Source organism: Perna viridis, chromosome 6 (genome assembly GCF_037379345.1).
Source record: "Perna viridis isolate PV_CMFRI_1.1 ecotype Kerala chromosome 6, ASM3737934v1, whole genome shotgun sequence".
Classification (NCBI taxonomy): Eukaryota; Metazoa; Mollusca; class Bivalvia; order Mytilida; family Mytilidae; genus Perna; species Perna viridis.
Window position 1 is genome coordinate 24,105,339 of NC_142450.1, and position 26,869 is coordinate 24,132,207.

A 26,869-nucleotide genomic window follows, 5' to 3' on the forward strand; every position below is an offset into this window, starting at 1 on the left:
TATCACCCGGACCTGCACGGGGCTTAGCCAGAAGAACTTCGGGCCCTATTCTTTCGGTAAATTTCCTCACATGAGTGCTTTGATTGGCCTCAGACCACACTTTTCCATGGGTTGGATCAGGATCATCGTCGTTCGTGATTTCCTATCTTCTCGCTATATATATACCAGGGAAACTTCTATATCAGATATATTTTCATCACACTCGCGGTTTTCTCAAACGGTATCATCATCCGAGTCGTCTTGCAGCGGTGGAACCGAAACAATTTGGTCAAAGATGTTTTGAAGGCCTGGCCTACTGCAGCTGGAGGCCACCATTGTTTGTTTTTATCGTCTGCTATGACATTTGAAAATCTTATGAATATTCATAGCATAATTGTGTACATAACACCCACTTAGGATTAGATGACGTTGATGAATTTGTTAATACTTTTCGCAATTTACATGTATATATTTAATTGTACACCGACCTTTTCACTTGAAAATTCCATGCGCAATGAAATGAAAGTAAGATTCGAAATGAATGGCCATATTCTAAAAGCGTACAAAACGTAATTGTAGAGGAAGTGTTGTTGGCTGGTACGGAAAAACTTAATGATTAAATTAAGTGGATCAAGTGTCTGATCTTTCAAACGGTGCGTAGTTCTTCTTGCCAATGGTTACTCATCTGAGAATTTGTATATTGGTGTGACAAAGAAAACTTCAGTAAGTATAATTTGTATATTGTGTTATTCTTATTTCTGTTCTGAAGGATTTTTGTTCTTTTGATTGTCAATTCACGAAACATACGAGTCATCACGGTTACGAAGTCACCCGATTTTAGAACATACTAGCATCTATTCGACTAACAGAATGAGTACATTTATCGTGAAACGCGATTGAGTTTTCCTTCTTTGTCTGTTTAAAACTGTCCACTGGTCATTAAGGCGCGAAATCGGTACCTATCAGCGAGTTATTTCCCTTAATCAATCAAAAAGGGATCGGTCGCGGATTTCCGGTCCATTTTTCTGCAAACTTCTGAAAGGTACGGATCAATACATCGTTGTTTTATTTTTAAGATTCGTAAAATACCAACTCATTCCCACCCTAAAGCAAACTTAAAATCTACAACCAGGGTGAGTGTGGTTTTCGAGGCTACTTCGTCCTCGGAAGTTATCAGAATCCGCATAACTATGACCGTTGAGACATACACCATGTTCATCGCCTGAAATATTGCTGCTCGGGCGTTAAACCCCAATAATCACTCAATTAACCAATCGTCCACTGTTACAGGAACTAGGGTAACTGTAATAGTTACGGTGCGCCATTTTGTCGAAAAATATTCAGCTACGCAGAAGTTTTTACTTTCACTGCTTCAGGTGGAAACTAAATTTTGATACAAAAATCACAGAGACGCCATGAAAATGTGGAGGTATGTATCGACTTAAGATATCAGTAATGTAAAATTGAATCTACTTTTGTTCATACACATGGTGTGAAAAAAAAAATGTTTTGTCTCTTAGAATGATTAACAAGAGGTGTAAGTAATAACCTAAATATTTGTATGCCTTTGAAAAATTCTAAGTAGAGTGGTAAAAAGTTCTTCTTTGAGAATTTCCCATCATAATCTTTGTTTTTTTACTATGTGTTACGATATATTTGAAACATGTCAGTTGTCGTTTGCACCACCATTATGTGAAGAGAATATGATAACCAGATCGTCTGCATATAATACAATGATAAATTGAATTATGTTCTGCCAATCAAGAAGATAGGATCGGACGTATCCAGAAAATAGTTTAGAAAGTAATTATATATAAATAAAAGATAAATTAGGTTTTTATGTATCCCCTTGTCGAAGCTTACTTGTAATATAAAGGTCTCTCAACCAGTAGGTTGTAGAAGTGAATAAAGGCCATCCACACCACATTTCAGTAATTTGATGTACGTAGTTCATGAATACAATTGTCCATCCAATTATGAAATTATGCCTTAAACTTCCTTCTTGATTCTTCTTGTTTATTTTACTTCCGACGACGAACTAGCCTCGAAAAGCCACCCATAACTATTACAGTTACCCTTGTTCCTGTAACAACGGACGATGTTGCATGTCTCAACGGACATAATAGTGCTGACTTCATATTTTTGTTCGTGTATTTTCATGTAGAAAAATATTGAATTGATGTTTGTTTTATTGACTTTTATAAAAGGTTTACTGGCTGACAGAACATGAAGAAGTTATACATCATTTAAAATTAATTATATATAAATATAGCTTTGATAAGTTGTTTTATTTTTATTTTTCTTATATTAAAGTTTCATAAATGCTAATTTTTGTTAAGAAAAGCACTTGATTTTTACAACATTTGTCAACCACCGAAAGTAATTAAAATTAGAAATACAAAAGTTAGAGTAAGCAAACAATTGCGTTTACAATGAAATTGGAAAAGTCCTAAAAACTGACTGCGTAGACCATATCACAAGTTATGCAAAATAATTACAATGTAATCATGATGTATATTTGTGTAATTTCTCATCTGAAACAATTTTGTTTATGTTATTCCCTTATCCCGATGAAAGGTTTTACATTTGATTTTGGGTTAGGCAGAATAACAGAAATTTTGCATATGATTTTCTGTATCAAACATATTCTATTTTCTCAATAAACACAAGTAAAAAGAAACTAAACATACTTATAAGGAATTCATATCTCAGCCCGGTAGAAAGGACTGACGTTACCCATGTATGTGGCTAAATAGTAATATATTTACTAGAGAAATACAATGTTATTAAAACCCTGGCATCAAGGTACTTTTTTGTATACATCCCTCCATTTTGATAATACGGCACAAAAATGTGCGGTCGTATATTGGTATTGCGTTGTCGCCGTCCGTGTCGTCGTCGTCCGTGTCGTCGTCGTCGGTAGACACTTGGTATTTGTGCGATAACTTGAGCATTAATATGTTGATTTTTTTTATAAAATTTTATAACAATAAAGGTTTTTGTTTGTTTGTTTGTTGGGGTTTTACGTCCGAGCAGCAATATTTCAGCTATATTCAGACAATGAACATGAAATGGATGATAAAATGAACATGAAATGAAGAAATAAAAGAGAGGTCACAAGGATAATACGGTCGACAAATTTTGATTGCCACTGGAAATTGGGAGAGGTGGGTAGGGTCGGGCAATTTAGTCTCCTGTGGCGGAGCCCTATGGTTCCTACTCCGGGAGAATACCACAGCAGGGTTCTTTAACGTGCAAGGAACGTGGCATCTTTCCCAACACGGTGCACCACTATGGTTTGCAGTCAGGTTTTCCGTATTATAGCCTGACAACCCCAGCATGCAACACGCCAGGGGTACCCCATTCCACCACCTGGGGCACACATCCCAGTTGCTCTGTGGGCAGAGCGCCTAGCCCCCGGCTAGGTTTCTGAGCACTATTTAGTCGCCTTATACGACAAGCTTAGCGCTGCTGCAGGCCTATTCTTTTAACACCCGGACCTGCACGGGGCATAACAAGAAAGGTAACAACCCACAAAGAGTGGTGGTTGGTAATGAATTTAGGGGTTATAGCCCTATCCGTTTTAGAATTAGGGCTCAAAAAGAAGCTTAAAACAAGTGTTTCATAAAATTCAATTATGAACTGCAGTAAAACCTTTGGAATGCCTATGATATTATTCCACAAATATTCCATTCCTAAATGGTCAGACTTGGATTGATTTTGGGCTTAAAGACTTGAAATAATAGGCCAAAAAGGGGAACAGAAAATGTCAAGACAATAATTTAACGATAATTCATATTTGGTTTTATTACAGTTTTTTTTTTATTAGATACCTAATGAAAATTCGCGCGTGTGTTTTTAATCAGATTATAGATACCTCTTACTTTTTCTGGTTTTTGAGTTATAAGGGGTCAAAGGTGCCACACCCCAAAATATCAACTTTTTAAATTTTTGGTCAGAGTTTGAAAAAAAAAATATTGGATTACTGATGAAAATCCTTGCCTTTATTTTTAAATGAGAGATTCAAAGGGGCCACACCCCAAAAATCGACTTTTTATTGTTTGGTCTGATTTTGAAATTTTTCAATTGAATTTCAAATTGTGTGTTATATTGTGTCCAAACCAGTTGTTATGTCAATAATGAATTGTAAGTCCCTATGCCTAAGTATTTCAAATCTAATACTGTGTCCACACTTACCCAAACTGTTCAGATTCGACAATTGCGGACTTGTCATGCTGCGCTCCGCGAATCTTTCTATTATTTATTTATTTCCCTGATCAACAAGCCTAGTATTCACTCCCCAATTTCACCTCTATCAGTCTGACTTTCTTTTTTACACCTAGTTAAGGAGTTAAAGGTAAATGTACTTTGCACGTTAAACACGTGTATTTCATAAATAGGGTGTCTTGAACAGTTCTATAAAATGGCATTTTGCTCATTGATACAATGAGAAAAGGTGTGGTGTAAATATTAAAGAGATAACAACCCATAATGGCAACCGGGATGAAAATGCCGTCCCAAGGCCACCTATTCGTCTTCAATGAACGACGTGGAAATCCTCATACCGCAGGGCAGGCTGCAGCTGGCCCCGAAACACAGGCGTAGTGAAAGAGTTGCCACTATATACTTAAGTAACATAAAAAAAACTAATGGTGAGAACCAGGCAGAACATACAGAGGACAGAAATTCCTGACTTGGGACAGGCGCAAAAAAAATGCGGCGGGTTAATAGTACTTTGGCGTGATTACAATCCTCCCCTTTTAAAATCTGGCCACTGCAGAAAAAAATATTATATACAATTGAACAAACCTAATGGGTCTGGGTCCTTGTTACAACGGAATTAAATAAAGGAAATTGAATATAAGTTACACAAATGTATAAATTAAGAATTCCTACCAGTTGCATGCTCTATTGGATAAAGCATAGACAATACAAGCTATAATCCTAAGCACAAACACGGTATACAGGGCTATGAACATAAATATGAGTATGAATAACAATTAAAGTCTGTATAAACTGTACTGTAGTTAGAGAGTTGACTAGCTGAATGTAGTGAACTATAATTATGAGTCTGCAGCAAATGATTTCGTGTTTCCTAAATGCTTGATTCAAGAAACAGCATATTTCTTTTGTCCTTAAATTGAGTGCCATTTATAGTAGATGTAGTATATTTTTTCATTTAGTTTAAAATTAAGTGTTTTTTCTTCCACTGTGTATTGTATTTGTACTGGCAACAATACCTTTCTGCGGATGGAATTTGTTATTTTTATTTTATTTTTTTTTTTATTTAATTTTTTAGGATGTTTGGTACCGTTCAACATCAAACATCGGTTTGAATCGCAAAATTAGATAGGGGTTTACCGATGTTTCTATTTATAGATACATTTGTTATTTCTACGTTTAATATGTGCATCTTATCTTCCTAATCTGGATTTTTTTTGTCACTCTTACAAACAAACAATAATAAACAAATATTTCACATCTTAAGATCGATTACTTTTGCAGTATACAATAGATCAATGATTATTTGGCGTAATTAGGTCACACATATCAACCGCAAGCGCATCAATCTTGCACAGGTGTCCTCGTTCCCGTCCGGTATAAGCGAGACCGTTATACGTGTACACTGTTTGCCGCAGCAGTTCAGATACATTGTACTTGTTTAAGGTGGCACGTGACGAATGCTACCGAGTATGTGTGTAACTGTGTAAGTGATTTTTACGGAATAGAATACATGTACACATATAACTTTTATAAATATAACGTTTGCTATCTTTATTAAATATGAATTTGATGTTCATTCACGCTACTGAAATGAATGAAAACAGCTGAAACACATCGGAATGTTACATGTGTTTGTTTACATGATTAAGGTAAGCAGTACTTCACACACACTCACAAGCCACGCCTAATAAGTCGCGTGCTGCTCAGATAGCTGTTTGTTTGCTTGTTTGTTTGTTGGGGTTTAACGTCCGAGCAGCAATATTTCCGCTATATTCAGACGATGAACATGAAATTGATGATAAAATGAACATGAAATGATGAAATGAAAAAGGGATGGGACACAAGGACAATGGGGTCGACAAATTTTGATTGCCACTGGAAATTGGGAGAGGTGGGTAGGGTCGGGCAATTTAGTCTCCTGTGGCGGAGCCCTATGGTTCCTACTCCGGGAGAATACCACAGCAGGGTTCTTTAACGTGCAAGGAACGTGGCATCTTTCCCAACACGGTGCACCACTATGGTTTGCGGTCAGGTTTTCCGTATTATAGCCTGACAACCCCAGCATGCAACACGCCAGGGGTACCCCATTCCACCACCTGGGGCACACATCCCAGTTGCTCTATGGGGAGAGCGCCCTAGCCCCCGGCTAGGGTTCTGAGCACTATTTAGTCGCCTTATACGACAAGCTTGGCGCTGTTGCAGGCCTATTCTTTTAACACCCGGACCTGTACGGGGATGCTCAGATAGCAGTCGAAAATTGACCACAGTTGTGGTCTCAAAACCGATTAAGCACGTCATGTTAGAATTTATTGAGTAATTTGAGCACTTACATGTCCAGTTTATTTTTCATTTGTCTATGAGAAGAAAGGCTCTTATTTTGTATTTAGAATGAATATGAATTTATGTTTACTTTTTTGTATAATTTCTTTTTCTTCTGAAGACATTCTAAGTCGAAGTCATTCTAAATATGCATGTTGTCCAAGTAAAACAGTCACTTAAAATGTACTTTCGTTTTCAGAGTTTTTCGAAAATCATTCAAATATCATTCTCAATATGTCGTCCAATCAAAATAACGGCCGCCTTAAATTTCAGTATTTTCCGAAAATCATCCAAAGAGGTCACTCAAAATGGTCTACTGCAACCTAATATAATTATCGATTCGTGACGTATTTGTTTACGGTGCCCAATAACAGCATTAACTTGTGAAGTTGACTAATTTTAAAAGGCATTAATTGACGCCATATCAGAATTGTGGAATTTATGTTCTTTGCAAATTGGACACTCTATTAAGACAAAATGTCATATATCGTAAGATGAGAATATACATATAATTATTTTTCAAGTGCAGATTTGCAAATATTTTTTTTACCCGTGCATGTCCTTGTGTTATAAGAATAGACCTGCAGCAGCGCTAAGCTTGTCGTAAAAGGCGACTAAATAGTGCTCAGAACCCTAGCCGGGGGCTAGGGCGCTCTGCCTACAGAGCAACTGGGATGTGTGCCCCAGGTGGTGGAATGGGGTACCCTTGGCGTGTTACATGCTGGGGTTGTCAGGCTATAATACGGAAAACCTGACCGCAAACAATAGTGGTGCACCGTGTTGGGAAAGATGCCACGTTCCTCGCACGTTAAAGAACCCTACTGTGGTATTCTCCCGGAGTAGGAACCATAGGGCTCCGCCACAGGAGGCCAAATTGCCCGACCCTACCAATCCCTCCCTATTCCCAGTGGCAATCAAAATTTGTCGATCCCATTGTGTCCCATTCCTTTTTCATTTCATCATCATTTCATGTTCATTTTATCATCAATTTCATGTTCATCGTCTGAATATAGCTGAAATATTGCTGCTCCGACGTTAAAGCCCAACAAACAAACAGCAAATATTTTTTAAACTTAGGGATCGAAACTGACATGGAAGAAGAAAATTATTCATCTAATAATTACAAACCACTGCCGAGTGGCAAAACATATCATGTGTTTTTGTCGTATCGTGATGATGAAAATGGTGATCGGCAGTGGGTTCGAGAACTTAAGGAAGATCTTGAGAAGAGATATGGGCTGAAATGCTGCAATCATGTCGATGACTTCCATTTTGGTCTTAGCATTGTGGAAAACATCAAAGAGGCCGTTACAACCTCTGTGAAAACTCTCATAATCCTAACAAAAGAATATAAAGAAAGTTTCTGGTGTAGCTATGAGATTGAGTACACCCACCAATTGAGCATGGAGCGAAGAGAAAGGATTATTATTCCGGTGCTTAAGGATGACTGTGAAATCCCAGATCATTTGAAGCCGTTCACTTACATTGATGCAAGAGGCCCAAGGAATCAGTGGTTGGCAAAACTGGTATCAGCAGTTGGAGATCCAGGTACGTAATTCTTTATAAGGCCGCCTTTTTCTTATGAACACTTCTTCCCTAACTTTTGCCAAATTGGAAAAAAATAAAATTGAAAATATTCATAGCATACATACAACGTACGTGTGTGTTAAACTTGAAACTCTCCTCAGTCGCTGCACATGCATTACTTAAAATAGAATAAATGTTGAATAAGCTTGCAGATAAAATGCTTCGCAGAGCTCCGACAGAACCTTATATAAATGAGGCAAGTGTGGATTCGAAATTCAATCTTGATACAGCTCTGAATTTGATTGGATTAAATATTTGACACAAAATATAGAAAACTAAAAAGGGCGTTCATTGATAAAACAAGTTAAAAGATAAACAATTCAACAACGTTTCATGAAATTGCTTTAACTGTTTTGAAGTAGTGGAACAATTATTGGAAATACCCCCTTTTTATAAATAAAGAAAGTCCAAAACTCTTGAAAACGAAAAATCAGAAATTCATAACAATTGAAGAAAATGAAGAGGATGCTAATATCAATAGCATTTTAAATAATGAAATTTCCACTCATTTAAACAAAATGAAATGAAAAATCTTGTCTTTCTTTCTTTATTCTGATGGGACAAATGACCCAATTACACTGTCTCAATGGTGGATTGTTCCCTAAAAGAGACTCGAATAGAATGGATGGAGCAAAAATGGAGTCGAAATTCATTCTTGATAGATACAGCTCTGAATTTGATTGTGATTAAATATTTGACAAAAAGTATATAAAAATAAAAAAGTCTTGCACTGATAAAACAAATTAAAAGATTGCTTTAAGTGTTTTGAAGTAATTGAACAATAATGGGATGTACCCCCTTTTTTATGAATAAAGTCCAAAAACTCGAAAACGAAAAAATTGAAGAGGGAGCTAACAACAATATAAAACATTTTTTTAAAAGATTTATGAAAAGGGGTGCAGCCACTACTGAGTTAAACTATGCCCTTTTTTTATTGACAAAGTAACATTACTCAAAAGCGAAAAAGCAGAAATTTATAAAAAAATCAAGTGGACGTCACATCAGTAGAAAGAAACAGGTTACCAAATTTTCACATAAACTGGTGGCTGCATTTTTAAGTTATTGTGCGAAGTGTGAACGACGGACGGTCGGACGGACGAACACCGATATACCATAATACGTCCCGTTCAGACGTTTGGGCTTATAAAAATACCATAATAAGGTATGATTGGTTGTGCTTAGAAGGGCTAAGTCTAAAATTAACCCACTGATAAAGTGGGTTTTATGTAAGCTCAGCCATTTAAGCTATAATGTGTGCATGAGGATGAGCGAGCGGTAAGGCACTGAAACATGAGAAAAATTGTAATCGGAACACAGAAATGCTCTATTCAATTTGTTATACGCCGTTTTTCTTGACAGAATATAATTGTACTTCTATGTTCGTCTGTTGTTAACATTCCGCACAATAATTCTAAAATTCTTGAAATTTCCCATTTTAAAGAACTTTATCTTGAAAAGGAGAAGTTTCCTATTTTCTGACTCCAACTCAAACATTCTTCCACTCTTATCTTCGAAAAGGCATATTTTATTGACGTAAACTCTCTTGTTTTTATTTTTATAGGTTTCTGAATTTACTTTTGCGAGTTGTGGACATTAATCCTGAACAAAGGAGGGGGGTTCCATATTTCCACTATTACTTAAAAACGGTTCCAGCATTTGATGAACCCCGTGCAGGTCCGGGTGTTAAAAGAATAGGCCTGCAGCAGCGCTAAGCTTGTCGTATAAGGCGACTAAATGGTGCTCAGAAACCTAGCGGGGGGCTAGGCGCTCTGCCCACAGAGCAACTGGGATGTGTGCCCCAGGTGATTGAATGGGGTACCCCTGGCGTGTTACATGCTGGGGTTGTCAGGCTATAATACGGAAAACCTGACCGCAAACCATAGTGGTGCACCGTGTTGGGAAAGATGCCACGTTCCTTGCACGTTAAAGAACCCTGCTGTGGTATTCGATAGGAGTAGGAACCTTTGCGCTCCGCCACAGGAGGCTAAATTGCCCGACCTTACCCATCCCCCCTTTTTCCAGTGGCAATCAAAATTTGTCGACCCTATTGTCCTTGTGTCCCATCCTTTTTTTTTCATTTCATGTTCATCGTCTGAATATAGCTGAAATATTGCTGCTCGGACGTTAAACCCCAACAAACAAACAAACAAACAAGCATTTGATGAGTTGATGATTTCCGTTGATGTAAGGCCCCTATTGTGTTTTTTATTCATTTATATTATTGTACAATTTTGAATTACTGGTCTATATTCATACAATAAATGAGAATGGGACTGGTTCTTGTTTTCAAACTATCTCAAAAATGCTTCCATCCATTTGTGAAACTTTGGTGAATTGATTATTTCCATCCATTTAAACTCGTTTTAGAATTTCATTTATTATGCCCTCCAGTAACAAAATTTAGGAGAAATCGCATTGCCGTCCGTTTGCTTGTCTGTCTATGGAAATCTTTTACAAATCTTATTGCAATGTTAATGTTGCTGTTATTTGACTATTTCCATTCATACCGAAACCTTATTCGAACACTGTTTTCCCATCAAACGGAAGATTTGGATATTTCCTTTTAGATTGTCGGCCCTTGCAGGTGTCAGAAATTGTATTCTATCATGTATTGATAATGAGCATTTGAATGTGAATTTTACTGAATTACCTCAAGCTGTTCAAGTTCGTTTTCTTGTTGGTGACCATGACTATTTTATTAGTGATGCGACCGGGTCTTATTTTGATACGTTGGGGACTGACTTATTGAAAAATCTTTTTAACAAACGATCGCCTCTTTTATCGGTCACCAATGGGTAATGAACTTTTTCTCTTTTTTATTTAAATTAAAGTTATTATTATCGTATTTAGGAATAAAAATTTGAATGTACTCTCTTACTAGAGTGACAATTATCAATTCATTTTACTATTCAGTTGCATTATACAAGTACATGTTGTAATTTCAAACTTTGAATTGTTTTAACCTCTATTATTTTGTATTTGAACTGTACTTTTTGGACGCAATCGTCGTTAGCCCGATGATGGTTGCCCCCGTTGTAAAGGGGTAGTTTCCAAATGATATTTTGTTATTGTGGTATTCAACTATTTTGAAACAATGCTTTATTCATATTTCTTCCCTAGTTGGCATTTTGAAAAACTGAAATACTACTTTTATACACAATTCAGCTATTCATTGACTATTTTTCGGGATGCTATAAATAAATATTGGAATGTTTTTAAAGAGTCAAATCTGTTAAATTTCTTCTGGAATCTTCCTAGTTCCTAGAAACATTAGACGCGATATCTTTCTGTGTAAGCCATGTCAATGTTAACAGATGAACATGTAACAAAAAAAAAAAGAAGAAAAAAAAAAACGGGAAAAGACAAATGCATTCACACTTATCAATTGTATTCTTTTCACAGTGAATTGTGCTGTAGATTCAAAATATGCAAAGATAGACCATAACGCAAGTGAGTAAAATTATTGTGAATTCAGAAACTGTTACAATGTATGTGCCATTATTACAGCGGAATTGTAAGTTTAGACAAAATAGCAATCTTATATTTTGCGATTTCAAAGTTACTGTAAATTATTACAAATTCAAGATTTTGTAAAAATGTAATTTAAATTATCGAGATGTTACAACAGTTGTAGTTTCTGTTTTAGTATCTTTGCAATAGTTATTTTATATTTTACTTCCTTCAGTTCGTCCAACAGTTCACACGAGATAGTAGTTCTACCACGTCTTCTGCATTCTACCATCAATATTTTGTTGACAATGTCAACTTAGGTAACAAAACAAATCATTCCACAAAATTCTGACTGCAGATAAAGATTTATGACATCCAATGGAATGAAGTAGTTGTTGATTGTCAGTAGGTTTAATTACTTCTAATCCAACAGATGTATATCTACGCGAAAAGTACCACACCATTGATGTATATCACATTTAAATCAGTTAAAATAAAAAAATATGTCTATGGTTCTCTCCTTAAAAATTCTATGGTCTTCATCCTAACGTAAACGATCAAAACCAGCCCAAGTCTGAACACCCGATATTTCTAGCTTTATTGTGTGATTTTAGTGCTAGTTCAGCGTAACTATACTCTTTAGTTTCCTTTTTTCATGTACCTGAATGATGTTCTCGGTTGTGTTTTTTAAGAGATGTCAGCTTGGTTTTCTTTTTTCACTACAAATTCCTATTTTTACTACATGTATCTGGGATAAAAGTTGAAAACATTGAAACGGACATTTTCCTAAAATTAATGTTGGTTTGTAATAAGATTTATGTGTTCTTGCATTTTATTGTTGCATGTGTTACTTCGTTCCTTTAAACTTTTTTTTTCAAAATTTATATTCCAAATTTATTCTTTGTTCAGAGATCATTATATAGTTTAGTTTCAGATGGAACACGCTTTCTGATTGGACAACAAATCTTGTTCATCATCTCATAGATCAAACATAATGTGACTGAGACTTCATCAACTTCTTTTTTTTGCAGATTTACTCCTTAGATTTTGATACTAAAATTTTATTGCATGTATAAAGAATGACTTATATTTTTTGGTCTATTTGAAATAACTTCAATGCCTGTGGTGCACACTTGAAAATAACTTACGCAGGTTATTTACATTTATAGTCTGCACCACGGGCATTTAGGTTATTTCCTCTTGGAAATAAAACAAACAAAAAAAATAACAGACATTCCTTAAATGTATGGACCATTCTGAATTTGAATTATATTGTACAGGTCACCGAAATTTTGACATTGTCCACGTTGAGAAGACAAAGTTTAGTCTGCCGTGGAGTAACGATAACCTACCTTTTAAACCCAGGCGTTACATTCCAGACGCTCTCAGCGACAAAGTGTTCAATGTAAGCAAATTTTATATAATATGATGGAAAATGTATGAAATTATGTTCTTTTCTGTTTGAACGGCTTAGCTTATTAATCAAATCTTTCTGAAAAATCGGACCCTTAACATTCTAAACATTCAATTCATATCTGAAAAAAAAACAGATTAATATTAAATTGTGCTTTTTAATCGTCGACAGTTAGATAGATACAAGATACGTTGATGCAGGTATGATCTTGAATTGTGAGCATTCGTTCATTCACTCAGGTGGTGTACGTGTACCATATTAGCCTAGATTTCAACGCATACATCACACCTATCATGTCTATGTATGTTTCAGCTCACATATGACAAGTACAAGAATATTTTGAAAGAAGTAGCATCAACGCATCTGATTAAATACCGCCACACATGTCAACCATGGATTCCCTCCCTTTGTTTTTGTACGCTGCCATTTCTTCTTGTATGTTTAGTCTTCTTCGTATTTGCTATAAAAGAATTTGTTTTCCAATCCGGGGATCACGCTGCGCTGGTGCAACAAATATTAAAAGAGGAACAGAATGATCAATTTTTCTACCTAAGACCAAGGAAAGAACATATAACGGTTTCTAAAATAGAACAAAATTTAGATGATAGGCTTAAAGGCGCCTACTTTCTCTTGATACTAACTTCCATTGGAATAATTTTTGTTGTGCTTTGGTTGCTTGCTTGTGGAGTAAAAGGGACTTGCTTGGTAAGTAGACTGGTCATTGTCAATTACCATTTTCAAAAACAAACAAAAATGATCAACAATGTCTATTACCCTACAAGAATCTGTTTTAATATTAGAGTCAGTTTCACAATACTTTTTTTATTATTTTCATTTGTATTATTATCTTTATTGTAATAATTTCATAAGTTTATCTTATAAGACTTGCACAAATGGTAACAATTACAAGAAGGACATACATATCACTCAATTCACTCGATACGTACATATGGACCTTCTAGATTGTCATCGTCCTGCGATTTCGTACTTTGTCGACAGCACTCTTCAATTATTATAATATATACGTGATAACGTATAATATTGACTAACGTTCAAATATTAGCCTAAATATGATAAAAACTGCCAATACAATACAAAATACAAAAGTGCGCCCATACATGATTTAGTCGTCGAATACGTCATATTGACCTAGTTAGGTTTTCCTTACTGGCTATTATTGGTCCTCGGCTAGCTATATCGGACTTTGGCTACTCCTCAGTCCAATATGGCCAGCCTCGGACCAATAACTCGGTAAGTATGGAGGACCTTATGCAATAATACTATATTATTGACTAACGTACGAATATTAGCCTAAATATGATAAAAACTGCCGATGCAATACAAATTACAAACATGCGTATATATTTGACTAGTTAGTCAACAAAGATATAATTCTGTGCGGTTTTCCATATTGGCTGAGTTGTTGGTCCGAGGCTAGCCATATTAGACTAAGGCGTATGCAGGCGTATGCAGGCCAATATGGCTAGCCGCAGACCGAAAACTCAACCAATTTGAAAACCTTACACAATAATACGAATATAACTTGATCAAACCTTGGTAACCATGGCCGCAATCTTAACACCAAATTGTTTATTTCCTTTTGCCCAAAATGTTTACGATGATTTGGAGCGTCAGCAAGGGCCATATTACAATGTACTTTGCTTGTAAAAAATGTGCCACACAATTTTATTTCACAGAGATCAGATTAGAATTGATTTTTGTGGTAATGACTCCAACGGTTTAGGAGTTATAGGACAAACTTTTGGGTAAAAAGTACTCCTACAACGTAAGAGGTTGGAATTCCGTTCCTCCATACCCCAACCTCTTACTTACGAGCGCCACATTGTATAACGCTTGTTCCGACGTCCTTTGAAATCGGCAGAATTATAGTAAACTATTTACCATTTAAAACGTTTTATACAGTTTTTTTACCATTACACGACAGAAGGTGACTAAACTGAAGAAAAACAAATGACCCACCTGATGAGAAAATCCAGCAGTCCTGGAAATCCTTTGTAAATGCAGTTAATATGAAATTCGTATTTGGTTTTTAGCTTTTTGAGTGTGTAATTCCGGTAGATAAAATTATGGATTTTAAAATTTGCGAAACGAACATATCAAATTAACCAACGAATTGCCTTTATCAACTTTAAGTTCGTTTTGCCAAAAATATATTGTATTCCGTAAAATTAGTGAGCTAATTCAAAATTGCTGGTGATTTTGACAACTGTCTTCATTACAAATGTTTTGTAGGTATTTAACAAATATTAGGATTTTTATCACTCGAATTCGGGTCTAGAAGGCTCTAGACTTCGTCTGTCCGTACATGAAAAATCGGAAGCTTAAAAATAGCATCATGGCAGCTTCATTCTCGTATACTTGGTAAATGCAATTGAGAACCACACCAGTCAAAGAAACATTAGCTAGCTTCAATGATTAAAAACTAATCGAATCTTAGCTATTTTCGAAGATAGGGACGGTCAAAACATGGCACCCGAATGTTTACGAAAATGAAGTAATTAGCTTATCAACACAGGACAGTTTTGACTCAAAAACATTTCGGACCATGACAACCCACAGTTCATTGCCAAAGCCGGCCATTTCGGCCTGTACACATTTCAGACCATGACAATAGGAGAATGCATAAAGACAATAAAAACCGTATATCATAACAAATTTTACCATTTTGGAAGTTAATCATAACAGGGCTGGCAAAAATTACATGTATGAAAGGACTTAGGTATTTTATTTTATGTTTCTTCGGGAGCGTTTAAGGTTTCACCTTCCTTATATTATAACCATCCTGTTAATCATTAGGATTGTAGATAAAATGTTTGTATGTTTGTAAATGCGGTTTTCGGATTGACCGAATTTTTCGCGAAATGTCACGCTTGTACCTGTAACTTATACTACAACTGTTTTCTTCCCTTTCCATAGAAAAAACAGTTGATTCGAAATGATTTGAAAAGCACTCATAGACTGCTAATTGACCATAATCTGCTGGCTGGATTGAGGTTCCATTACTTCACGGGAACTGTAGAGGTAAAGCTAATTATAAGTTAACTGTCCGGTCATTGACTTTTGTTCCTTTGTACGTATTGGTTTGGTTATTTAATTTTCTTTTATATGCGCTTTCCTTGTCTAGTTTTTGTCCTTTGGTTATATTTGTTTGGTTAACATTCGAACCTTGGTTCCCTTGATTACAGTTTCGACGTTCGCAAACAAATATTGAAATAAAGTTATAGGAGCATTATACGTGTATATTATGAAAAAGCGACCACCGCGCACATAATTATTACCAAACAAAATCAAATAATAGAATAGAATTCCTCTAACTTATGAAAAGCTCAGCTCTTTGTAGTATACACATCTGATGTGGTTTGTGTTTTCAAAATTTCATAAATAATAAAGCGATGAACGAGTTGCATTCGGTGCACTTTAGGTATCACTTTATTGGAATAAAATTTGAATTGAAAACGATTTTATATGCACTGTTTCGATAGTGTGATGTGCTATAAATGCTGGGCTCTCCGTGGATTAAAATTTAATAATGGGGGAAATTTTACGGCGGAAACATTCAAGGTATAACAATTTTCCATTTTCTTGTTGTTTTTTTTCTGTTAGAATATGCAGAAACATTAATAATTAGCGATTTAAATGTCTCTGGAATATATTTATTTCAAACATGTAAGTGCATTCCCTAACTGTTTCCTATTTATTGCAACTTTCACTTTTTTAACCATTTTTTAAAATATCATGCTCATGAATTACTCTGGCCTTAAAAAATATGTTGCCAGAAAAGTGTCAATTACAAGTTTTCAGGAAAGCATTATAATGAAAACAGTATGTACATGTAAGTGCAAAGTATACATGTCCATGGTTCAAAGGGGAAGGTTGTTTATGATATACGCGAGATTGACACACCCCTTTACATGTCACTCCTTTTAGGAAATGTTATCTATGTTATTTATTCTTTTATTTTGTTGCTGAAATTTGCATCTGCAAATCTGCAGATCGAGGTGTAGCACCCGAATTTCGATTGGTATGGCGGGAAGGACGACTTGCAATGTTTGAACCTGTTTTAATTATTTGACAGTAATTTTTGGAATGGCATGTCGTACCAACGAAATTTACTGTAACGGCGCTAGCTGTACTTACTCTACAAGGTGCATCTGCTCTCCTCCAAAAGGTCAAGGATACAATATCGAAAACTTGAACCTGATCTGAAGTAGCTGTCTGAGAAATTGAATAAAGAAAACTTGGTAATCATGTTCATTACGTTTATCCTGCATCCATGTTTCGAGTCGTTGACAATTGAATTAATATCTTTTGTCTAAGTTTCCAATATTCTCATTTTTTTCTAGGGAGTCGTGCTTATGTAAGTGCGTTTGCAAATTGGTGATTTGTTTATTCAACGATATGTGACTTTTCTATTTTGTTTTTGCAATCTTAAGACCAATAAATCTGTTTTGCAAATTGGTAGTGCCATTGTACATGTAGTTTTCATAATTCAGTTGTTGAATAGAAAGAATATAAATGGTGACAAAACACCCTTGCCGTACTACCAATCTTGTGTATATGCCCAAGGTGATATAGTGATATAAGTTATAGATAAGTTTCCATACGTTATCACATTTAAATAATAGAATCAGCTCTTTCAAACGACCACTCGGCCAATCAAGACTACTAGTTATCATTCTTGTGACTGTTCAGTGGTAATGCTAGGGGCATTTATGTGGTAAATAAATAAGCTCTCACACCCAGCTCGTCCGTAATATTAGCTAAAGATGGTAAATAAATAAACTCTCACACATAGTTCGTTCTTAATATTAGCTAAAGGATGATCCCTGTCAGTAGATTCTTCGGAAGAACACCTGTAGTATTTTTCAACAAACTCTGCCAGTCATAATCTCTGTTTTAAGTTCTACTAAAAGCCCAACATTTCAATCTTTGTCACTTGAGTCTCTACAAATGATTTTTGTTGACTTATATTTGGAAAAAACATAACAACAACACGTAGAATGTAATTTTGACCAGTTGCTTTGCTATGTTTGTATCTGTTACAAGCTTAGAACATGCCAAATTGTTGTACAGAATTGAGATACGAAGTATACAGAAAATAAGAGTGGAATACGATCATTTTAACTTTTTTTCTGTTTTATTACAGGTTGTTTTTATATACTTCAACTACCTTCCATGTTTGGTAAGTACAACTTCAGACTACTAGTAATATTGCTCATTCAAATACACAGTTTTTGTATTATTCTCAATTCAAAATTTTTGTATTTAGTGCTCTGTAGTCGAATAAACTATTTCATTTTCTTCCTTTTGACAACAACTGGCACTTCACCGTTCTAAAAAAAAAACTAACTTAATCATCATATTTCAGGAAAGTCTGGCGGAGTATTTGAGTGAAAAGATAGATGTAAGTCGTACTACAAAGAGTGGAGAAATTGGTGGTGATCAAAATAAACGTAATCCACAAATCGTCGACAGTGGACAATTCTTAGAAAATACAGAGATTAAGCCTGAAATGCTAAATCAAGACGATGTCTGTATTCTGCAACGGGATGAGAATAGTGATCTTAAGGTGAGTAAATCTTTAATATCAATGTATTCAATTGAAAATGCCTAAATACTTTCTAGCTCACCTGGCCGGAGGCTGTCGTCCTTAACAATTTTTCAAAACTCTTCTCCTCTGACACTACGTGACCAATTTGAACCAAACTTGGTGTGAATGTTCCTTGGGGTATCCTGCATAGAACTGATGTTGATATTTTTGATATGTTGAAAAACAAGGCCACCGTTACTAAAATAGAACATAGCGGTCAGACAGTAGTGTTTCGTATATATCTCCACAACCGTTAGGTTTAGCTAAATTCTGACAGGGTAAAAGTGTTTAGCTTAATGAGATCTATCTGTGGTCAAATTTTCATTTCCATCCGTTCAGCCATGTTGGAATTATTGCCCTTTTTCAACATTGTTTGCTATTGTTTATGTTATTTCTTTCAAAAATCTTCTGCCCCGTGCTGGTCCGGGTGTTAAAAGAATAGGCCTGCAACACCGCTAAGCTTGTCGTAAAAGGCGACTAAATATTGGCTAGGGCTCACTGCTCACAGAGCAACTGGGATGTGTGCACCAGGTGGTGGAATGGGGTACCTCTGGCGTGTTGCATGTTGGGGTTGTCAGGCTATAATACGGAAAACCTGACTGCAAACCATAGTGGTGCACCGTGTTGGGAAAGATGCCACGTTCCTCGCACGTTAAAGAACCCTACTGTGGTATTCTCCGGGAGTAGGAACCATAGGGCTCGGCCACAGGAGGCTAAATTGCCTGACTGTACCCACCTCTCCCTATTTCCAGTGGCAATCAAAATTTGTCGACCCCATTGTCCTTGTGTCCCATCTCATTTTCATTTCATCATCATTTGATGTTCATTTTATCATCAATTCCATGTTCATCGTCTGAATATAGCTGAAATATTGCTGCTCGGACGTTAAACCCCAACAAACAAAAACAACAAACAAACAAAAATCTTCTCCTCTGACACTACATGACCAATTTGAACCAAACTTAACATGAATGTTCCTTAAGGTATCCTGCATAGAACGGGTATGGGGATTTTTGATCTGTCGAAAACATGGCTGCCGTTACTAAAAATAGAACACAGGGTCGGACAGTCCTTTTTTGGATATATCTCCAAAACCGTTCAGATTGGCAAATTGTTTCAATAGCTGAAATGATCCATATTATTAGGACTACAAAAAAGTCTTCAGGGATAAAAAATGACAGGTTTTTAAACAATTTTCAGCTAATATCTTGACAACTATGATGGAAGTTCTTGTTAAATTTACTGCCCTTGAAAGACAAAATTTAACCAGGTGAGCAATTCAGGCTCCTGGGAGCCTTTTGTTTTTAGACATTGTTTTTTTTTTTTGTAATATTTGTAATATTTAAACATACATTTGTATTCATGTTATCAAAGAGTTTCATTTCAGTTAAATGTGACTTATAAAACATTATATTTAGATACAATTTATTAAATAGTATAGTTATTTAATGATATTTTGTTAGAAAATTGCCAAAAGATACTTTTATGAAATGGCGCCAGATTTCGTGTGGGATTTCCTAGCGGAGGAACTGGAACACACGGAATTGAGTATACATTCAACACGCATGAAATGTTTGTGTGAATATGTGAAAGCACGTGACCTAGCATTGAGGGGAAAGTTATGTTCTCCTACCGGATACAATAATTTCGACATTGTACACGAGGAGGAGACAAAGTTCAGATGGTTTGGATGCAGAAAAGAATTGCCATTTAAGACAAGATATACCCTCCCAGATGCCCTAAGCGATCGAATTTTCAATGTAAGTCAGTCAGGTGCAGATCCAAGGAAATTGGAAAATACAAGAAGGAAAATACAAATGTTTTTGCATCAAATCTTGTTATCTCTCAAATTGTACCATCTAAAATGTTCTCGCCCCGCTTCGCTAGCCTTTTATTATATTTACGTCATCTTATACATGAAACCCTTGATCCGCCTCCGGGAACAGTTTTGGTATATAGTGTATTTTTCCTCGGCTAGTGTCAATGAATCGACGGAGAATATTACTAAAAACCAAAATAATTTTTATGTTTTTTCCAGCTTTATCGAATGTCTATCTAATTTGGTGAAAATATAGCTATTATATTGTAGTAGATAGAATAAGATTACAAATAATTCGAAGCATCATCATGAAAACCGATGTTGAAGGGTCGACTATTTAAACCTGTCAAAATAACGGTACTATTTCACGATTCTATATATATAGCAAAATTCTGCGTTTTTCGTAACTGTATATCTAGATGTATAATAGATACATTTTCTTGTATGTCGTGAGATAAAATAACCTAACTGAATTGATCAATCCATTTAGGAATTAATGGAGATCAATCTGTCTGCATGTCTGTCCGTCTTTTTATATTGCGTATTTACGTATATTTACGTAGTCATTTGTATATGTGTGTTAATTATCTCTGCTATAAACATACTATTGGGATTTACTGTAGATGGTGCAAAAACGTTTAGAAAAAAAACAGAAAAAAACAACTATAAATGTTTAGGTGAATTCCGCAGTTTTACACTCTTTCATTTATGCTCAATGTGGTACTATAAGGTGAAGTTTGTTTCGATGAAAATTTTTAAGCTGTATTGCATATAAATAATTCATTCATATTTTCAGCTCACAATTGATAAATATAAGGATATTTTAAATGTAATTGCTTCAACGCATCTGATTAAACATCGCCACACGTGCCAGCCATGGATTGCTACCCTTTGTTTTTGTGCATTTCCCTTCTTGAGTATTTTCATATTCCTGTCCACAATCTTTATACAACAGTATATCGCTTTGTCTGGTAATCACACTGCAATGGCACAAAAAATTATGGAAGATAAAGAAGAAATTTACAGAAACTTTACGGTTGCAAAAATTGAAGACGACCTAACAAAGAAGCAAGGTGATTACTACCGATCAGCAATTTTTTTTGGAGGATGGATCCTTACCATCGTACTATGGTTACTAACATGTATTGTTAAAGGAACATGCTTGGTATGTAAGCCGTGAATATTATTTTGTTAAATCGATGCCATTCAATACCTCTCTGTATAAAAATCAGACACTACCAATAGTCGAGATGGTTCATGTCGCAATGAAAAACACCGACCAACGATGCTTTCTTAATCTATATACTTACTATTTTAATAGTTCTTTCTACATGCGGACCTGAATTTTTTAGAAAACCATGCATTAATCTTCATCTTAAATCAACCAAATCCAAATCGATTATTCTTGCAGAATACTAAAGGTATCTTTTACTACTTTTTGATGAAATGATTAACTCTTTGTAGTACCAAAACACAGTTGACTTAGATCTGACCTGTGCGTTGTGGGTGCATGATCTGTGTGCATGTTGATTAGAAGTATTCATTAGAGAATATGAACTATAAAATTATATTGTAATTTACTACAAAAGTGTGGGAATGTTGTTAACATGCAATTATTAGCTGAACATTTTAGTATGTTTTTTAAGTCAGTTCGGTTAAAAATTTGAAAGATCATCTTACCAGTGGTATAATGATTTTGAAATCCTTGTTTTTCAAGCTTCACTGTGGTATGCACTTTAAGACATTATTTGTACTGGCAATTTACATTGAATTTTGAAAATTATATTTCTTTAATGTTTAGCAAAGGAAATTTTATACATATATTTTGGTTAATAAGATCAATGTCATGTACAATCTATATATTTTTTTTATCTCAAAAGTACAAAAATGAATACTAATAATGGAGTCGGTCATTAACTCCTTCTGAATACATACATGAATGACTGCCTATCTGATATGTATTATAAACATTCAAATCGTTTAAATACAATAAAAACAAAATATGAACCAATATTCTAGAAAAAAACGCCTAACTTGATCTTCACGGACACCAATAGTTAATATACCGGCGATGAACATGGCCGGATACGAGAGGCTAGATCTTCGTTTTCCGTTCAAAGTTGTGGCCGCTGGTCGCGTTAGAAGGGTGGGCGTTTATAAGGGTTCAGTTTGCATTATAAGTCGTTAATGTAAATTAAATGTGATCGCATAAGACGGATGGCCGTTTCAGGGAGGGACTACTCTGTTGCAAAATAGAAATGAATTGGAAGCAAACAATTCGGTATGCTGTACATACTATTACAATCTTGTTGATGAAGAAAGTATCATTTTATCACCCCTTTATCAATTTCATTAACCATCTATGGAATAGCATATTACTACATATGTACAAGTAAGGACATTTATAAATATATCCATATTGTTATGATATTTGATATTCTTTCCGTATTTCAGAAAAAGAGATCCGTCCGAAGAAAGTTGATGCGAGCTAATCAAATGTTGATACACCACAACCTGTTGGCTGGACTAAAACTTAATCCTTTCACTGGTACCGCCAAGGTAAATGTTTTTGTTTCTCTTTAGCGGGCCTTATAACTACTTTCTGATTTACAACGTATTATTACACGGATAATAAGCTGTAATATCTTGGATAATGCTCATGAAAATTTTAAAATAAAAAAAGGTCTTCCCGATACATTGTGTAACTTAAAGGTGTTGATCATGACAGTGACAAGAAAGCTTTGTAATACGAAAGTGCCTGCACAGAAAATGGTTAGGACAAATTGAACGACAAATGGAGTATATGTCATGATCAATGTTTATATAACATAACATAAAACAAATATGTTTTTATAATAGCGTTTTGAGGGTACAGTTTGAACTAATTCAAAATAATAACTACATGTATCTTGTTTATCATATTGGTACAATTTACAAAGCAAATATTGATTTTCTTTTCTTTTTTTATCTTAAATTTTTGTTCTGTAAATTCGTGATGATCAAGTCAAATGTATTCATTAGACCAGAATGAATTAGTTTTTTTTATTTTCAGGTCGTTTTTATATACTTTGAATATAAGCAGTGTTTGGTATGTATACACAAATAGTACTAATTCATTTTATAAGGCAAAGGGGCAGGTTTAGGATATCAAATATCAAGTTTCATCTTAGTATAAGGTGATGTGTGCTTCTGTATACCAGATATATTCACTTCATGCATATTCAAAGCTGGAAACATCCCCAACCTACTTAAATCCACCATAAATGTATTACAAATACAGGGAGATAATCGTTTTCTTTTCAATGTTTCAGCTCACATGAGCAACTAATTTTAAGAAATACAGGAAAAGAATAGTGTCAATTTCTTTTTAGGGTTACGTGTTGTTTTTATCAGACTAGGGTTTGAGACCTGTACCGTATATTTACAGGCATGCAGAATTACAATCTTCGGCATGAAAAAATAATTCTAATGCAAATTCGTTGTAGCATTTAATTTCAATTGACAATGTCAAAGATTAAATGTTACCAATTCCATGACTGCCCAGCTGATTTTTTAAGAATGCACGGCGGGCACATTTTAAATCAGAATGGAGATGAAGATAACGATTTTCTTTTGATATAAATATCCATGTCAATGTCAATGTTACGATACTGTACATAATGTGTGAACTATGTGTTTCTATGTTGAATGAATCAACATATTAAAGTACAGAAATATCCTTGAACTTTCAATAAAGCAGAACGTAATGTACAGAGACAGCATTTCACACTTCCAATTTCTAAAAGCAGTTTATTTCTCTTCTCAATGAGCAACTGAAGAGAAAAGAAATGGTCGACTCTTGGTTTGTCTAAAACAAAACCAACATGTACGTCTAGCTTGGGCATTTCGATACCACATCTCCAAATTGAAGACGTTTTAATTCCACTCACTAAGTGAGAACGACGGCACCAAAGTCATCAGCTTTATTTAACTACGGCACAGTGTATGGTTTGAAACACATTTCTACCTGAGAACCTTGGACGAATAACACATTTCAAAAGCTGGCTCCATAATCGTGACAAAATAGCGAAAAAAGGCCCACAACTACTTTGCAGTCAGAAGTGTTATTCATTCAGTATACTGCAAAGTCATGAATACATATGTAACCCATTAGGCATATTACGAGGATATCACTCGGAAAGGATAGATTCATTCATAATTTATTACAACAAGAGTAATTAAGGTAACCAAGAATACTAATCAAGGAAAACAGACACACGTAACAAAGAACATGAAATAACCAAAATAATACGTACAAAGAAACATAAGTAAACGAGCAACCCAGACTCCCTAAAAACCGGGATCTCAGACTAAGTGAACCGGTGGAGTAAGCGTCCGCTGCCTTAATTTCTAGAAACACCCACGGGATTGCATATAAAATTTCACTTCCGGGGAAGACGACAGTGAAAAGGAAAACTAATACACAGTGAATTTATCGATTTTCATAATGCAAATGGATAACGATCCACAAAGTTACAAATGAATGATGACGACCATATAACTCTTTAAATTGTGAATTTAATCTTGTAGCAACGCAACCCTGTTATAGAAGCTTATTGTAAGTATCAAGCACGATATGAAAATTCCACGTAGCAACAGCAAGCTCTTACATAACATATGAGTGATATAAAAACTCCGTACGCATGTACTGAAAGGATGTTGCCACAGATGAAAGGAAAGTTGACAATACGGAATGAGAAGTCATCGTATTTGTATAGTTTGTTGGTCATGAGTAACAAAGCAATGTATAACATTGGCAAAATACGAATTGCGGATACAGTTTGGGTGAGGCAAACGTTTTTTATAGGTAAAAACAAACTTTCATATTTTTTTATCTTACAGAACGGTCTTGCTGATTATTTAGAGGAACGGTCTAGACTTTACAATGATTTTAAAAGGAGAAGAGTCAAGAAATCGAGAACACAGCATGCTGACAATGTTGCTGAAATTGGAATTGAATTCAATATTTCCGAAAGTGATAACACGCAAACTGTCGACAGTGTAACCAGGGAGTCTGATAAACACAATGTTGACAATAGTGCCCTAGGTATTGATACAAGCGAAAGTAACCAGGATATTGACAACATTACCAGAAGTGGGGATGGACATGAAGCAGGCAATGAAGACAAAAGTGATGGCACACACCATGTAGACAATGTTGCCAGGAGATGTAAAGACAAACTTGAGGCTGACAATATTACCAGAACCCGTGATGAATGCAAAGCAGACAATGGTGGCAAAAGTGATGATATACCAATGTTGTCCATGGTTGATACCGATGATATTCAGCACATAGTTGAAGATGATGACCAACCTCTGATTACAGATGAAGGACCAGAATATAATATTCCAGCCGGGAATGGGTCCACTGAGTACCACAGTCATGACGAAGATTTCACGGTGAGTCGTTTTTTTTAATTACTCGTATGGTTAAACTTGTATTAACTGACTAGTGTCTTTATATCGTCACTGAAAAAAAATATATTTTCAAATTTTACATAGAATCAGAATTTCGTATTTCTTGAATGTCAGTGGAAATTTACGAAAATAATTTCACCGTGCTAGATGAATAGATTGCGTTCTGCAAAACATCTACTGCTTATGAGCGTATAATGTGATGATATAGAGAGTTCCCTTTTTTCTATATGTTTCTGTCATTTCATTTTTGAAGTCGAGTAAAATTGTATTTCATTTTCTTTTCAGGCCATTGCAAGATATCGCCTATGTCAGATGTCAACGTATTTCATGTGGGATTTGCTTGCTGGGAAATTAGAAACTACCGAAGCCAGCACGCATTCAAGTCGAATAGTGTGCTTATGTGACTACATAAAGACGTATAATACGTGTCAGAAAAGAAAAAGGAAAATGTCGGGAAATATCTTAAGTTATCTTATCCGATGCTGCCCATTTAGAAATCCACAGTACTCAAAACTAATGGACTCATCAAGGCTTACTGAAAACGATGATAACGAAATCATAATTGTATGACCGCATCGTCACAATCTTGTCAGAATGACTTTGATGAATGAACCAATACATTTTTTAATGTTAACTAACTAATTTGTGTATATTTGTAGTCAATTATATAGCTCAAAATTTAATACGGATTTTTTTTTTATTAGAACCCGGTTTTATCATAGTTCAAATGTTCCACTTATAACCAATCAGACATACTTATAAAACAAAGCAAGTTACTTAACCTTGAGAATTTGTCTGTATCTAACTAATTTTACTTTTTTTATTATTATCTCGGAAGGCCGTTATCCAATTAAAAGCTAATAGTGATTGGCTGGAAATGGCCACAGGTTTCATTTCAAATTATGCAATGGTAAACAGTGTACCAACACATTTTTTGATTCATTCAACCCTCAATTCAAACTCGGTTACCGCTCAGAAATAGCAGCCCAAAATACAACAATATCACTGT

General features: G+C 35.2%; 1 protein-coding gene across 13 annotated transcripts; it reads left to right on the forward strand.

Moving 5' to 3' along the window:
* Positions 1 to 413: 413 nt before the first annotated feature.
* On the forward strand, positions 414 to 26,543 carry LOC148614171 (uncharacterized). Of its 13 annotated transcripts, none has more exons than XM_088588063.1 (14): positions 414 to 702; positions 7,600 to 8,070; positions 11,512 to 11,559; positions 12,840 to 12,964; positions 13,286 to 13,678; positions 15,911 to 16,015; positions 18,141 to 18,176; positions 18,363 to 18,563; positions 20,048 to 20,344; positions 21,200 to 21,568; positions 22,858 to 22,962; positions 23,456 to 23,491; positions 25,285 to 25,842; positions 26,146 to 26,543. In XM_088588063.1, exons 2-14 carry the CDS (start codon positions 7,614 to 7,616, stop codon positions 26,428 to 26,430), a joined length of 3,015 nt encoding a protein of 1,004 aa, XP_088444189.1. In that variant the 5' UTR covers positions 414 to 702; positions 7,600 to 7,613; the 3' UTR covers positions 26,431 to 26,543. The 13 variants fall into 13 exon arrangements, with proteins under 13 accessions (XP_088444189.1, XP_088444193.1, XP_088444194.1 ...); XM_088588067.1 differs by having other exon boundaries at positions 563 to 702; positions 21,359 to 21,568; XM_088588066.1 differs by lacking the exon at positions 414 to 702 and adding an exon at positions 1,385 to 1,408.
* Positions 26,544 to 26,869: the final 326 nt, after the last annotated feature.

Bases quoted from the DNA above. Each gene is read 5' to 3' on its own strand.
- LOC148614171 (XM_088588063.1), top strand. From the start codon at position 7,614: ATGGAAGAAGAAAATTATTCATCTAATAATTACAAACCACTGCCGAGT. The intron at 23,492-25,284 runs GTATGTATACAC...TTTATCTTACAG, and splicing joins TTGAATATAAGCAGTGTTTG to AACGGTCTTGCTGATTATTT. The intron at 25,843-26,145 runs GTGAGTCGTTTT...TTTTCTTTTCAG, and splicing joins GTCATGACGAAGATTTCACG to GCCATTGCAAGATATCGCCT.